Source organism: Temnothorax nylanderi, unplaced genomic scaffold (genome assembly GCF_030848795.1).
Source record: "Temnothorax nylanderi isolate EJ_2023f unplaced genomic scaffold, tnyl_v1.0 TNYL_tig0024_pilon, whole genome shotgun sequence".
Taxonomy (NCBI): Eukaryota; Metazoa; Arthropoda; class Insecta; order Hymenoptera; family Formicidae; genus Temnothorax; species Temnothorax nylanderi.
Genome location: NW_027249086.1, coordinates 1,350,551 through 1,365,282, shown reverse-complemented (window position 1 = coordinate 1,365,282; position 14,732 = coordinate 1,350,551). Strand labels below are relative to the sequence as shown.

Sequence of the window (14,732 nt, the reverse complement as noted above, 5' to 3'; positions counted from 1 at the left end):
TAATGATAATGATGAAATAATTGATAAAATAATAATAATAGCAATAAGAATAATTAAAATATGATGATATTATAATAATAGGATCACTCAAGTCACATAAAATCGCGATTTTTTATAACATTACATGTAATACAAAATTATTGTATTATTGTTGTTATATAAAATATTATTAAATAATAATTTATTATCATTATTATTAAATTAAATGATTTTATCAAGAACCGAATATCTGAATGTACCTTAAATTTGAAAATATAAAAGAATGTTAAGAGCGTTACGGCGTGAATCTTTTTTCTCAAGGTCATAATTTTCAGCTTAAAAGTTAATGTGATTTTTTAATAAAATAACATTTAAATAAATGTTTTATAGCTAGCACTTCATATATAAGTCATATTGTTTGATAGAATCATTTAAGCTCGAAATTGTAGTACTAAATTATTGAGTTCCTTGCATCTGCTACTAGCAAGCTAAATTTAAAAAAATGCAATGTTCTATTTTAACAAATCAAAGGACATAACATTGGATTATATTGAAGAATAAAACTTTGTAAAAATTACTTTCAGCTATTCGACATGTCTCGTTGAACGGAATATATCTCCGCAGTATCAAAAGTGACAAAGTTACATATATATATTTTTGTTTATTTTATGACTCACTGGTATTATGATGAATTTACAAGAAAGGGAAAAAGAGAAGATGGATGTGGGAGAGATAAAGCGGAAAATCGAGGTACATTTGATTAAATGTTGTAAGACTCATAAAATATATCACAGATGTTATAACTTTTATATTCTCCCGTATTTTTTAAATATCCATTCCATATCCGGTACAAAAATATACATACGCATACGATTTTAATTATCTATCATAGTTGAGGAACAATCCCACTTCATAGATCTCTCAATAGCCATTTTCCACTTAGAATATCGAAGATCTTTCTCTAAAATAAAAACGAAAAGTTTGTATGTTATTATCAAGTATTTTTTATTTTATATATATAGAATAAATATAGAACATATTTACCATCTTCACCAATCTCGGGTGAAAATTTCGTTACTTGAGATGCATCCACTTCATTTATATCAATTAAACCTACACCAATGCCAGCTAGAATGGCAGCACCTAATGCTGTCGTTTCAACCATGTTTGGTCTCACTGTTTGCAACATAATATAAATCAAATAATAAATTAAAAAATTATTTAATGGATTTAAAAGAATATATTGTTTGCTCACCAACAGTAATTCCGGTTAAATCCGCCTGCAATTGCATTAACAAATCGTTCACAGTCATGCCGCCATCAACCTGCAGAGTCGTCAGTTTCGTTCCTGAATCTTTTACCATTGCTTCTAATATGTCTCTCGTTTGGAAGCAAACTGCTTCTAATGCAGCTCGTATGATGTGATATTGCTGCGTATCCTCGGTAATACCACAGATTACTCTGTTAAATTGCGCAGATAATATGAAGATGCTCGATTAGACAGAGGAGTCTTGACAATCTTACAACAGTAGAAGAAAAGAAAAATGGGAAAGTGCAATACCCGCGCGCATCCTGTTCCCAATAAGGTGCGTACAGCCCCGAAAAGGCCGGTACGAAATACACGTCGCCAGAGCATCTTACACGCTCTGCCAAATCCTGCGTTTGCGTGATATTACTGAGAAGTTGCATGTTGTCTCGCAGCCAGGATAAAGCAGCTCCAGCGACAGCGACAGATCCCTCTAATGCGTAAACAGGTGGAGATTGTGCGATTTTGTAAGCGACTGTAGTTATCAAGCCGTGCGTCGAATCGACTTTCTGCAAAACATTTTTATACCTTTAATTATTTTTGATATAAGAAATTACATCATGGAAATATTTTATATTTCAAGGAAATACTTTTTACATGTATCACCGAATTATTCTGTCATACATACTGTATTTCCTGTGTTGTAAAGCAAAAAACATCCTGTGCCATATGTAGCTTTTGCTTGACCAGGTTTCAAGCATAACTGGCCAAGGAGAGCGCCTTGCTGATCACCCACACACTGCAGAGAATTAAAAAAAAATTTAATATACATGAGCAATTTACTTCTTTTACTTTCAAAGGCATTATAAAAATAGAACAAGATTTTTTTAACTTATAAGAATAAAAACTGCTGTCTTATCAAAATTTTTTTGTTTTACGATACTTCGATAACATAATTTTAAAAATGATTGATCTTAAAATGATGAAAAAGGAATAATTGCAACTATATGCAATAAATTACTACGTTGGTAACTTAAAAATAAAATAATTTTTCTCTGAAAGTTTCTAATATCACTACTGGCTCAATAAGAGATTACTTAAATAGTCTGTAAATAAAAAATACACAGGTACATCTTAGATACTCACACCTGCTATGGGTATGCCCATGAGAACTTCAGGATTTGAAACAGAGCCGTAAATCTCTGCGCTGGATCGTATCTCGGGAAGGATGTGTTGCGGAATGCTGAAGAAGCGGCATAATACAGGATCCCACTTCAGCGTATCGATATTCATCAGCATCGTGCGTGACGCATTCGACACATCCGTAACGTGCAACTGGCCCTTTGTGAGATTCTGAACACGAGAAACATTCAGCAATGAGATACTGAATCTTTTTTTTTTAGTTTGCTTTTTGAACTTAATGCACATTTACCCAAATGAGCCACGTATCAATCGTTCCGAAAGCACACTTCTGCGCATCTATCGCTTGCTTCACGCGTGGAATGTTATCTATCAACCAGCGTATCTTGAGAGCGCTAAAATAGGGAGACATCGGTAAGCCGCATAGAGGTTTCAAGTAATTCTTATTTCTCGTTTTGTTGGGGATTTTATCCAGTACATCTTCTAGAGTGGTAGTTGTCCTCATATCATGCCATACTGCAAAAATAGTAAACTTTATTTAATATTATTTAATTCTTTAGGTAAGACAGGATCAATTTCTCAGTCTATAGTCAATCTGTATTAAACTATTACATGTAATACATGACGTAGGGAATAATCTGTCGTTAAAGCTCAAGAAACAAAAGGCTTCCTATATTCATTTTATACCAATTGCATTATGCAAAGGCTCGCCAGTCTCCTTATCCCACACCAGCGTTGTTTCCCTTTGATTAGTGATCCCAATAGCTTTGATATCCGAGACTGACATGCCAAGATTCTTCATCTTTTTCACCGTCTCTTCTATACACTTTATGACAGCTTGTAATATTTCCTTCGGATCTTGCTCCACCCATCCCTCTTGAGGACATTTCTGCTTGATTTCGATCTGATGCAAAGCAACCACCTTCCTGCGTAAAACGTCAAACACCTAGACGTAAAAAAGAGATTTTTATTTCAAATAAGCGAGGTCTGTTTACACTGCCAAGAATTGAATTACGCCTCGTCGAGTTTATCTTATTACCAAAAATCTGGCGCTACTCGTTCCCTCGTCGATAGCACCTATCAAAGGCCCGGTTTTTTTCACGTTCTCAGGCATATCGGCTTTTTAGGACTTAGAAAGTCACGTTCTTAACGTTAATTTCCATAAGAGGTGTGGCATACGACAACAGACACTTAACCTTTGTCACATTCTTTGCGTAACATTGGATTTTAAGATACACACGTTCAATGAACATCTACGTCAGTAACAGAAATTGATTTTGGCATTATATAATACAATACATACATATTGCATACATATATACATATATATATATTTTTTTGAACATGTGGCGTGATTAGACTTTTTCGTCGTTGTTTATCGCCTATTTTGAAAAAAAGTTTGTATTTATCTAAAGAGGATTTGAGTCTCTGCTAAAAAGGTTCAAGTCTCCGCTAAAGTGATTTGAGTCTTTGCTAAAGTGGTTCGAGTCTCCGCTAAGTGAGCTTGAATTCAAATATCTTTAATTTAAATGTATCAAGTATCAAGAAAGATACGGAACACTTAAAAAGGATAGAAATTCCGAGGTACTTACAAAAGAATGGTAAATAATGAATTAGAATGAGATTAATAACTCGCAAATTGGTAATTTAAGAAGGAAAAACATTTTGTACAATTCATCACTTGCAAGCTTGCAAGTAAAATTTATTAATAAAAAATATCTTGCCCAAAAAGCCCAATTAAAAAAATTTGTTAATGCAGTTCGAACTTATACAATTGATTTTTATTCGAGATAATTCCATTTCTTATAGTTTTGTGACAGAACTAAAAAAAAAGGCGATATGACAAAGATATTAGGAGAGGGACAAAGAGAAGACTGGACGAGAAAGTGAGAAGAGACAGCAGGAGAGAGAGAAAATAGAGTGAAAGAGGAATGCAAGAAGATGGGCAATAATAGAATGAGATAAAATAAAATCTGTTATGAATATGACATTGATTGATAAATTTATAATGTAAAAAAAAAATATAAATTTATTAGATATTACTTGTACATATATGATATTTCATGTATGGAAACAGAAGTCATTGTAACCCATTGGGCAGTCAAGCAGTCAATAAAAACAACTAACTAACTATATTGTTCGTATCACTCTTCTGGATTGTAACCAAATTTTCTCGATGCTTCCAGTAAGTCTTATTTAATACTCAAACAATGTCCATAGCCGTCAAGAGCTGCTTCAATTGAGAAAATCTTATTCCTGCTGCATCAGTCGCGGTTATGGAAGTGGCATTAATGTTCGGTGTCTTCGTCCCCTCGGGCTCCGACTGAATACTCGCTTTGTAGTGACATTTGTCACATTTGAAAAAAAATTCCGTGAGTAATCCGCGACGACGATGATTGACGAGATTCCAGTACTTGAATTGACAATCGATTCCACGCGAGTGATTGATAAATGTCCTATGAATCTCGCTCCACATGAAAGAGAAATTTACAATGGAACGACGCGTAGGTATATCTTCTTGAGTACTACATGTGTTCGCAGAGCAGGTATTATTAATAACGATGTCCTCCTTGGCCTCAGAATGTCCAATGCTTTGATTATGCGTGCTTTCTTTCGTATGGCCCTCTGTTTTTTCCACATTATCTATATTAATGAAAACCAAATCCTTGTTGTCCTCGCAATACTCAGTGGTTTCATTACATCCGCCTTCTTTCTCATATCTCTCTGTTTCATTTACCTTATCTACACAAGCAAAAACTAAGCTTTTATCGTCCTCAAGATATTCAATATTTCCACTGCAAACGCCTTCCTCATTGTATGTTTCAATTTGTCCTTCATTATTATCCGTTGGTTCTTCCTTTATTTGGTGACAATGTATCATTTCAGTATTGATCTCACAATTCGTTACGTTGGATGGAAGTTTAATAGAGTTTAGAGGATCAGTAGATTCGTTCTCAGTGCCACGATCGACTTGCATGCGTTGTGCCATCTGTTTCAGCATCCTTCGCCTAGAACCAGAATTGACATATAAATAAATATTAAAATTACATCGTTATAATTAAAAAAGAATATTTCAAATAGATTTCTCTAAATGAAGTAAAAAGCTAAGAGCAACGAGGAATATTTCAAACAGATTTCTAAATACGAGGGTTGTGGAACTTTCCAGGCATCACGTCACTAAATGGATTGCGATGCCACCTCATACAAAATTTACCTAACTTATCAAACAACCCTGAACCCTCGTACCTTCTCACCCATCCTTTCTTCCGAGAGAGCCTACGCATATGTGGAGGCAGTTTCTTTGCGCAATATTTTGGTATTAAAAAAATTTATATGTATATAGACGTAAGAAAAGTAATAAAACGTTTATTACGCAAAGAATAGCGTTATTTCGGGTACTTTTCAACAACGGGACACAGCCATATCGTGTGACACAGTGTCAATTACTGCTACTGCCGTAGCAGTTGTATACATGTAACTGAAGCACTGCTTAGCTTTTTACTTCACCGTCAGAATGTGGGATAGTCACTTTTCATAAGAAGAAGAGAGAAACAAAACAACGCCGCACGCCACAGTCGACTGTCGTACGATTATTATCAGAGACTCCAGAGAAAAGGACGTTTTGACTACCGAATTCTGTAGGTATATGTGCACGATTTTGTTGCAAACCATAAAATCGTAGACATAGCACGGAAGAGAACCAAAAAATCGTGCACGTTACCTACAGGATTCGGTAACAGCCAAAACGCGGGAATGACCACTCTCATCCATCTCCTCTGTTTGTACGTACATACATATATAAGCTACGTGCAGCAAACAACGAGAAACATCGTATGTTATATACAGGATATTTGTAAAATAATGCCCACTAATTATATAGCGCTAGCCTTATCAAAAATCAAGTCAGAAAATGTAACGATTTTCTCCGTAACGCTTATTGTACGTACTAATGTGTGTCCAACAAAATTTGCCCCTCCCAAAAAATAGAATAACTCACCTCAAAATATAACGTCTTCTTCGAGAAAGTCTTTTTTGACTAAGTTGTAGCCTACTTTTACATCCCATTGTGTCACAATATCTCTGAATATCTTTCACTCTGCTATGTTGTAGCGAGTACAACCGGTAAAATGTGTCGTGATTATGATGTACTTGACAACATACATTATGGTCGTGACACGTGACAGTCAGAGAACTTAAGGCCATCGCACACAAAATGCATAGCTTAGCATAAGCATAGCATAAGACCGCTAAACCAATGAGCATCTTATGTAAATCAATATGGCGACTTTATGCTGGATGCTCATTGGTTTAGCGGTCTTATGCTATGCTCATGCAGCCTATGCAATTTTGTGTGCGATGGCCTTTAAGCCCCTTGCACAATAGGCGATAGCGATAGCGACAGCGATAAGCGATAAGGTTGCCGTTGCCGACAAAGCTATACCTTTGTCGGAGAAGGTGGGAGGAGGCAGAGCAGGAGAAAGAGAGAAAGTAAAGGCAAAAGAAAAAGGCAAGATGGGCAATAATAAAATGTGATGTGAATATGACATTGGTTAATAAGTTTATAATGTAAAATAGACATTTATTATATATTACTTGTATATATACAATGCTTAATGTATGGAAATGTAAACGATGTAACTCGGGAGTCTCTCGGAATAAAAATACAATAAAATATAAATAACTACCTATATTCTTCGTATCACTCTTCTGGATTGTAACCAAATTTTCCCGAAGCTTCCTGTGTGTGTAAGTCTTATTCAATATTCAATGTCCTACTAAATCCAGAGGATCCAGGTGTCATCAAATCGAAGAATATTCGATGTCCATGGACGTAAATAACTGCCGTAAATAATTGAGAAAATCCCATTCCTGCTACATCACTCATGGCCACAGCAGCATTAATGGCTGGCGTCTGTGTTAAGGTACAATTTCACGTGCTGCTAATAGCCATTCAAACGACAGATTTGTCGCTCGTAATCCAGTGGCTACAATTTTTTAGTTTTACCCAGTTCAGCTAGAAAGCAAACGCTATGTGAAACACTGGTGCTATGTTGATCGTGCGTACCGAGAAAGACACATAATTTTGCAGAACAACTGAAGAACACTAATATCTATTTCTACCAAAGTACATTAATTTTAATCTTGATTTAATACTTTTTATCTTTTTGTAGTCCTAAGAATTTAACTTTTTATCGCTCGAACGGCCGGTTTGAGCGGCTCGTAAAAACGTACCTTCAAAGTTTATGGGATCCGACCAAACACTCGCTACGTAGAGACATCTTTGACACTTGAAAAAAAATTCCGTGCGTAATCCGCGATGAGTATAATGGACGAGCTTCCAATACTTGAATTGACAATCAACTACACGCGTGTGTTCCTTAAATGTTCTATGGATCTCGCTCCACATAAAAGAAAAATTTACAGGGAAACGACCTGTAAGGACTGTAGGTATATTTCCTTGAGTCTCATCCTTCTTGGCCTCCGATCTTTTTCCTTTTTTTGTAGAGTTTAATGTGCCGTCAACCAGATTCTTGGTCTTAGAATGCCCAATGCTTTGGTTATGCATATCTTTTTTCACATGGCCCTCTGTTTTTTCTACATTATCTATATTAATGGAAACCGAATCCTCGTTGTCCTCGCAATATTCAATGGTTTCATTACATGCGCCTTCTTGCTTATATCCCTCTGTTTCATCTATCTTACCTACATTAATAAAAACAAAATTTTTATTGTCCTCGCAATATTCAATATTTCCACTGCAAACGCCTTCCTCATTGTATGATTCTGTCTGTCCTTCATTATTATCCGTTGGTTCTTTCTTTATTTGGTGACAGTAATATTCAGTATTTCCACTGCAAACACCTTCCTCATTATATGTTTCTATTTTTCCTTCATTATTATCCATTGGTTCTTCCTTTATTTGGTGACAATGTATCATTTCAGTATTGATCTCAGAATTTGTTACGTTGGGTGGAAGTTCAACAGACTTTAGAGGATCGGTAGATTCATTATTCTCAGTGTCACGATCGACTTGCTTGCTTTTTTCCATCTCTCTCAGCATCTTTCGCCTAGAACCAGAATTAAAATATAAATAAATCTGTGAATAATATATAGTTATAGTTAAAAAGAAACATGCTATATTTTAGATAGATTTCTAAATGCTATATGAAATTAAAGCTAAGAGCAACAAAGAAGATTTCAAACAGATTTCTAAATACGAGGGTTGTGGAACTTTCCAGGCATCACGTCACTAAATGGATTGTGATGCCACCTCATACAAAATTTACCTAACTTATCAAACAACCCTGAACCCCCGTACCTTCTCACCCATCCTTTCTTCCGAGAGAGCCTACACATATATGGAGGCAGTTTCTTTTCGCTATATTTTGGCATTACAAAATGTATATATATATAGACGTAGGAAAAATAATAAAACGTTTATTACGCAAAGAATAGCGTTATTTCTGGTTCACCTGTTTAATGTTAAAATTTATAAATTAATAAAAATATTTGTATAATTGTTACAATTAATAATTTTAATAAATTACTGTACATATAATTGTGTGTTAACTTTAAATGTAATTGAATGTTCTTTTAGATATATTATTTTAAAAATTATATTTTATTTTCTATACATAAAACGTTTCAGAATTATGTAGATTGTAGAAATTACGTTCAAACAAACAAAATAGATTTTAAATAAATGTATTCTATTTACGAATATCATGAAATAAAGATTAAATATAAGTAATATACCGTATTTCTATCTAAAACATATTATACGAATGAATCCTTTTTAGTCCAGCGTTTATTCAGCGCGATAATCTTCTAGCTGATAGAGATTTTCTTTTAGAGAGAGTTTTTAGAGTCCTTCCCCATTTTTCTCGCTATTTACTAGATCAACAATATCGAAGTAAATTCTTGCAAATCAGTGTGATATTATCTATATATAACAATCGTAAGATGATCTTATTATGCTATTATGTGCACATATTAATTTCAAAAGAATTAAAAATCACTGCAACTTTGCTCAATTTTAGCCAATCAATATGCTTGACGAATTTATAGGACAAATGAAATGTTATCCTATGTCCTACTTAATATGAGATAGGACTCTAATATGAAAAATAGAAAAAAGAGATGTACGAGAAAAAGAAATATTTTGGGAAAGATCGCATTCTCTTTTTTTTCTTTAACAAAAGAAAGAGAAGAAAAACGCAAGATATAGGAAGCTGTCAAAATTTTGTCTCTGTTTAACTAACTTAAGAGGATGCTGGAGAGTGTCTGCTAAAAATTCTATATATATATATATATATATATATATATAATAAGAAAGTACTCTCATCTAAATTAAAAATGTCGATAATTAACGACATTTTTAATTCCGTTTCCTACATTATCGTACATACATTCAGTTCAGTTCAGGACATAAACATGTATCGGGAATGCATGAAAGGATTGCATATGTATGTACATGCGGTGGTTGCGTTCCGATATTCACTGTCAGTACTAGAAATCTTTAGTTTACGTCATGTACACTATAGATTTTCAGTCTGACATTCATTTTACCAGAGAAAAAATATATTAGTATATATGTATGTTATTAATACCTTTTCACCCATCCCTTCTTCCGGGAAAGTCTCCGGCCACTTAAAGGATTCTTTTTCTTACAGTGTACTCCCATTTAAAAAATGAATATATATATATATATATATATATATAGGTGTAAGAAAAGTAATACATTTATTGCACAAAGAATAGCACGTTATTTTAAATGTTTTCTAGCAACGGAACATAATCATACACCAAGTGACACAGTATTAACAGTGTCGATTGCTGTCAGCTTGTAGCTTTAGTAGCTTGTGCTTGTAGCAGTTTTTTTTTGGGGGTTAGATCCCTCGGATGAGGGAAATTAAGTGCCTTCAGCACCACCTTAGGGCTATATGACACTGTGTATATGTATGAGTGTACGTGTCACTGTGTGTTTATGTCCGCGATGTAGTGAACTTTTTTTTTTGAGGTTATTAACTCCGGTTGGAGTTATAAACGCCTTCAGCCCCGCCTTTGGGCTATATAGCGTCGATGTAGTGAACTCGGTATGCCGTATGCCGTAGGTGCGTTAGGCCCAAGGAATTGCGCGGATCACTTCCCCCTGCGGCCCAGTGTGGCTGGTTGTGGTTAGGTTAGGTTGTGGCTGGAAAGCTACTTAGCTTTTCTACTTCACCGCTAAGTAGAGTGCAGGCGTTTTCATGAAACTCGCATGCGAAATTCAATGCTTTTAGGCCGATATCACAGTCTCCGATTAACGTGATCCTCCGATTAAACTCACTCTGCATCTCTTTCCAACTGTCCCCCTAGAAAGAGACGAAGAATGAGTTTAATCGGAGGATCACGTTAATCGGAGACTGTGATATCGGCCCTTTCAAATAGAAAGTCGCATACGAAAATCATTAGGGCAGGCTCGAGAATACGGTCCCTGGACATAAACATGTATCGGAAATACATGAAAGGATTGCATATGTATGTACATACATGCGGTGGTTGCGTTCCGATATTCACTGTCAGTACTAGAAATCTTTAGTTTACGTCATGTACAATGCTATAGATTTTCAGTCTGACATTCATTTTACCAGAGAAAAAATATATTAGTATATAATATATATATGTTATTAATACCTTATCGCCCATCCCTTCTTCCGGGAAAGTCTCCGGGCACTCAATAAAGGATGCCTGTTCTTACTGTGTACTCCCATTTAAAAAATGAAAAAATATATATAGGTGTAAGAAAAGTAATACATTTATTGCACAAAAAATAGCACGTTATTTTGGATGTTTTCTAGCAACGGAACATAATCATACACCAAGTGACACAGTATTTAACAGTGTCGATTGCTGTCAGCTTGTAGCTTTAGTAGCTTGTAGCAGTGTGGCTGGTTGTGGTTAGGTTAGGTTGTGGCTGGAAAGCTACTTAGCTTTTCTACTTCACCGCTAGAGTGCAGGATAGTTATTTATTAAGCTTCTGCATACATAACGCGCGAAAACGCTTGCTGCGCGGTGAGAAGCGATGCTGGTAGCCAATAAACATTTAGTTCTTACGGAAAAAAGGCACGTTGATTGGCTACTGCGTCGCTTCTTGCCGCGCGGCAAGCATTTCCGCATCCTGTGTGCAGGAGCCAAAAGGCGGATTGATTTGGGGTTTAAACGGGGAAATATTAAATAGTGGAAAAATTGTATCTATGGTTTGTTCATGTAAAGCCGGATTAGGCGAAAAATGCAAACATATTATGCCCGTATCAGACTACGGATTGGGATTTTGAGATTGGATTGAAATTTGACCAATTAGAGCAAAGTTCACTAAACTTGAAGTTAGTTTTCTTTATTCTGATTGATTAAATTTCAATCCAATCTCAATCCCAATCCATAGTCTGATCACGGCTTTATAGGTCACTCCGTTATGCTGGGTCTACAATGGGAGTCGCAAGAATTGACCAATCACAGTCGATTATTCTCCTCAAATTCGATTGTGATTGGTCAATTCTTGCGACTCACGACTTTGCGACTCGCATTGTAGACCTAGCATTATACTGCTACCAGTAAGTTCCTAACCTTCATTTGACAGCTGTAGCAGTGACATTCAACAAGATTTATCACTAATAATCTTGTTGACTAATCTTAGCCAGATCTTAGGTCAGAGAAGAAAATCAATTTAATTGATATATTTGTTGTTAGAAAAGACGATGCGCTCGAGGTTTTCTCGTGTACCGACAAGCAATGCAAATGGAAACAAGTACAGCAAAAGGCTCTGGAAAATTATAAACCAGCTCCTCTTATGGAACATGCTTGCTTTTCTCAGCTCAGAGAAAAGAGAAATCGTTCTTAATAATAACAGCAAAAAATCTGCTGAAAATGATGAAGCCTAAAAAAATTCTGAAGCTGGAAATTTTCCAGAAAACCAACACCACCTTATTTGTTTCTGGAGCCGTGCTTCATCAGCTTCTGCTACACTTGGAGTTTTTCTTGTAGCACTGCTTGGCAAATTGCATGATGGAACAGCAGTTGTCTTCAAGCGTCTCGTTTTTGCAACAACATCTATCGTCAAATTATTCACAATTAATTATTGAAAATGTATCATTTATACACATTCACGATGCACAAGTTAAACAAAATCTCAGAGTGGCTAATTTTTCCTGTCAAAAATTAATTCTCTTACCTGGCAGTATATAATCCTCTTTCTGGAAATGCCGTGAACACACTTTCATATAAGAGGTCATTTTCTCCGTTTTTAATGCATTTTTCCAGGCTTCTAAACGATCAATTTTCTCTAAATTGCCAAAATGATTTTTGACATATACGAAGAACTTATTGGGCTTGGGAAAGTCATGAAATCGAACATTTAAATTTCTTTGAGCATTACTTCCACAATCGCGAACTGAACAATTAATTCTGCTCGTAGTCTTACGACGCGGAGAATGAAAGTCCATATTAATAAAAATACAACGCAAAGCCGGTACGGCCGCACGCCAAGGTCGCCAAGCCTGTACAATGCCACGAGATCTGTTTCATCTGTTAGCTTACAGTACTTTCATTTTCGACCACCAGATATCATAGCGACGAATTACTGTGTTTCGTACAAAATTGGTGTTAACAAATGGCGCAGCCAATTATATATAGACTCGTCCTCAATAATATATATATTGGGATCTGACATTTGTCGCCATGACACCTGGTGGTCGAAAGTGAAAGCACTGAGGGGTACACAGCTCGTGGCATTGTATGTATGTACTAGAGTATGTATACATACAGGCTTGACGTGCGAAACTGTGAGCCATGATCTCAATTCTGAATCAGGCATTTGTATAGATTCTTTATAGAATTTATGGCAACGCGATATTTAAGGTTTAAATTTACATTACATATATGCATTAGGTTTAAATTACTTTTCATCGTGAAATTAGAGTATTTCAATGGGTATTTTTATTGGATTTTAATTTAGAGGATTATTTAATGAACTTTGACAATTAGTAACTCACCTTCATACATAATAACTCTCGGATCAATCGCGAATGTCAAGAAACTTCTGTCATTAACTGACATTGACACCCCAACTTCAGCTGACGCTATTTCCGAAGACTTCTGCTGATCACAAGAACTTGACAGTTCCACGTGTACAACTTCATCCCCGAAATCGATGCATGGCCTTTTTGTTGTAACTTTGTCTGAGGCTAAATCGATTCGTGGCTTTTTTGTTGTAACTTCATCTGAGGCTAAGTATTATCCAACATTAGCAATGTTTAAAATCCAAAGATAATATAAACTACACAGTAAGTGTGTACAATACATACTTCCTATAATAGACTGATGACTCTCCGTAGTGTGAAACAGTTCAGGTACGTCGGCTTTGTTATAGATGAAAGATGTATTGTCATCAAATATTGTTGGTACAGCGGAACTGTGTAGACGAGGACGCTGAAATGGAACCTGAAACAGAAGAAAGAAATATGCCACAAAGGAAATATAAAAAGAACGTACATGAAATAAAAATGGAAATAAAGGACAACACGTACAAATAAGCTAGTTTCGTATATTAAACAAAACTTGGTGATAGAACTTACGTTTGCAATAACCTTTCCATTTGCATCATGTTTGATGTAGCTCCTGATAATATAATGTGCTTCAAAATGCTTCTCGCAAACAGTGTGCGTTTTTTTAAATGCCACTATACCAGGAATAGCAGCTTTCCATTTTTTTCGCATCTCTATATCTGTCGGCACTTTAAACATAGACAATTTCTTTTTCTTGGTTTTGCACGATTTACATTTCGGTACTGCGCACGTTACAACCATTTTGCACTACTTTAGTCGCACTAATTGAGAAACCTCAATAACCGTTGGATAAACGACGTGGGCACACAAATTAAAATTTTCAAAATTATCAGCTCAGCGGCTGTTACTGAACATTTAATGGCGGCTGTAGTTACCTTACTAAATAGTAGCGACACGTGGTGGCGATATCAAATTATAAAACCTGCTTCACAATAAGCGAGCTACCCCCACCACTAAGGCCGGTATTCATAGTCGGTTCTTATAATGCTGGGTCTACAATGCGAGTCGCAAAGTCGTGAGTCGCAAGAATTGACCAATCACAGTCGAATTTGAGGAGAATAATCGACTGTGATTGGTCAATTCTTGCGATTCACGACTTTGCGACTCGCATTGTAGACCCAGCATAAGGCTCGTTCTTATTTGAAGACCGTCTTAAGGGGATCCTATAGCGGCAGTGCACTTTATGCACTAAGTGCACACTTTAACTCGTATTTTATTTATTATAAATGTTTAAGAGCAAAAATGCAAAATCGGGCTGTTTCGGG

The 14,732-nt window shown here is 35.7% G+C and overlaps 2 protein-coding genes across 4 annotated transcripts; both read right to left on the bottom strand.

Moving 5' to 3' along the window:
- Positions 1-763: 763 nt before the first annotated feature.
- On the bottom strand, positions 764-3,750 carry Gk1 (Glycerol kinase 1). Its single transcript, XM_071701107.1, has 9 exons — positions 3,405-3,750; positions 3,053-3,311; positions 2,658-2,881; positions 2,372-2,578; positions 1,914-2,024; positions 1,541-1,794; positions 1,235-1,440; positions 1,024-1,155; positions 764-940 (listed from the first exon to the last, which is right to left on the bottom strand). The coding sequence occupies exons 1-9, from the start codon at positions 3,477-3,479 to the stop codon at positions 855-857; spliced, it is 1,554 nt and encodes a 517-aa protein (XP_071557208.1). The 5' UTR covers positions 3,480-3,750; the 3' UTR covers positions 764-854.
- Positions 3,751-4,376: 626 nt separating this feature from the next.
- Positions 4,377-14,374, bottom strand: LOC139769761 (uncharacterized). Of its 3 annotated transcripts, XR_011717624.1 has the most exons (8): positions 13,978-14,373; positions 13,708-13,843; positions 13,396-13,629; positions 12,576-12,686; positions 12,328-12,454; positions 7,598-8,433; positions 7,051-7,379; positions 4,377-5,373 (listed from the first exon to the last, which is right to left on the bottom strand). XR_011717624.1 is itself a non-coding variant. In XM_071701100.1 (7 exons), exons 1-7 carry the CDS (start codon positions 14,206-14,208, stop codon positions 7,351-7,353), a joined length of 1,686 nt encoding a protein of 561 aa, XP_071557201.1. In that variant the 5' UTR covers positions 14,209-14,374; the 3' UTR covers positions 6,920-7,350. The 3 variants fall into 3 exon arrangements, 2 of the variants coding, with proteins under 2 accessions (XP_071557201.1, XP_071557200.1); XM_071701100.1 differs by lacking the exon at positions 4,377-5,373 and having other exon boundaries at positions 6,920-7,379; positions 12,576-12,668; positions 13,978-14,374; XM_071701099.1 differs by lacking the exon at positions 4,377-5,373 and having other exon boundaries at positions 6,920-7,379.
- Positions 14,375-14,732: the final 358 nt, after the last annotated feature.

Bases quoted from the DNA above. Each gene is read 5' to 3' on its own strand.
- Gk1 (XM_071701107.1), bottom strand. From the start codon at position 3,479: ATGCCTGAGAACGTGAAAAAAACCGGGCCTTTGATAGGTGCTATCGAC. The intron at 3,312-3,404 runs GTAATAAGATAA...TTTTACGTCTAG, and splicing joins CGAGTAGCGCCAGATTTTTG to GTGTTTGACGTTTTACGCAG. The intron at 1,441-1,540 runs GTATTGCACTTT...GCAATTTAACAG, and splicing joins TGGGAACAGGATGCGCGCGG to AGTAATCTGTGGTATTACCG.
- LOC139769761 (XM_071701099.1), bottom strand. From the start codon at position 14,208: ATGGTTGTAACGTGCGCAGTACCGAAATGTAAATCGTGCAAAACCAAG. The intron at 13,844-13,977 runs GTAAGTTCTATC...CTTCTGTTTCAG, and splicing joins ATGGAAAGGTTATTGCAAAC to GTTCCATTTCAGCGTCCTCG. The intron at 12,455-12,575 runs GTAAGAGAATTA...ATTTGACGATAG, and splicing joins AGAGGATTATATACTGCCAG to ATGTTGTTGCAAAAACGAGA.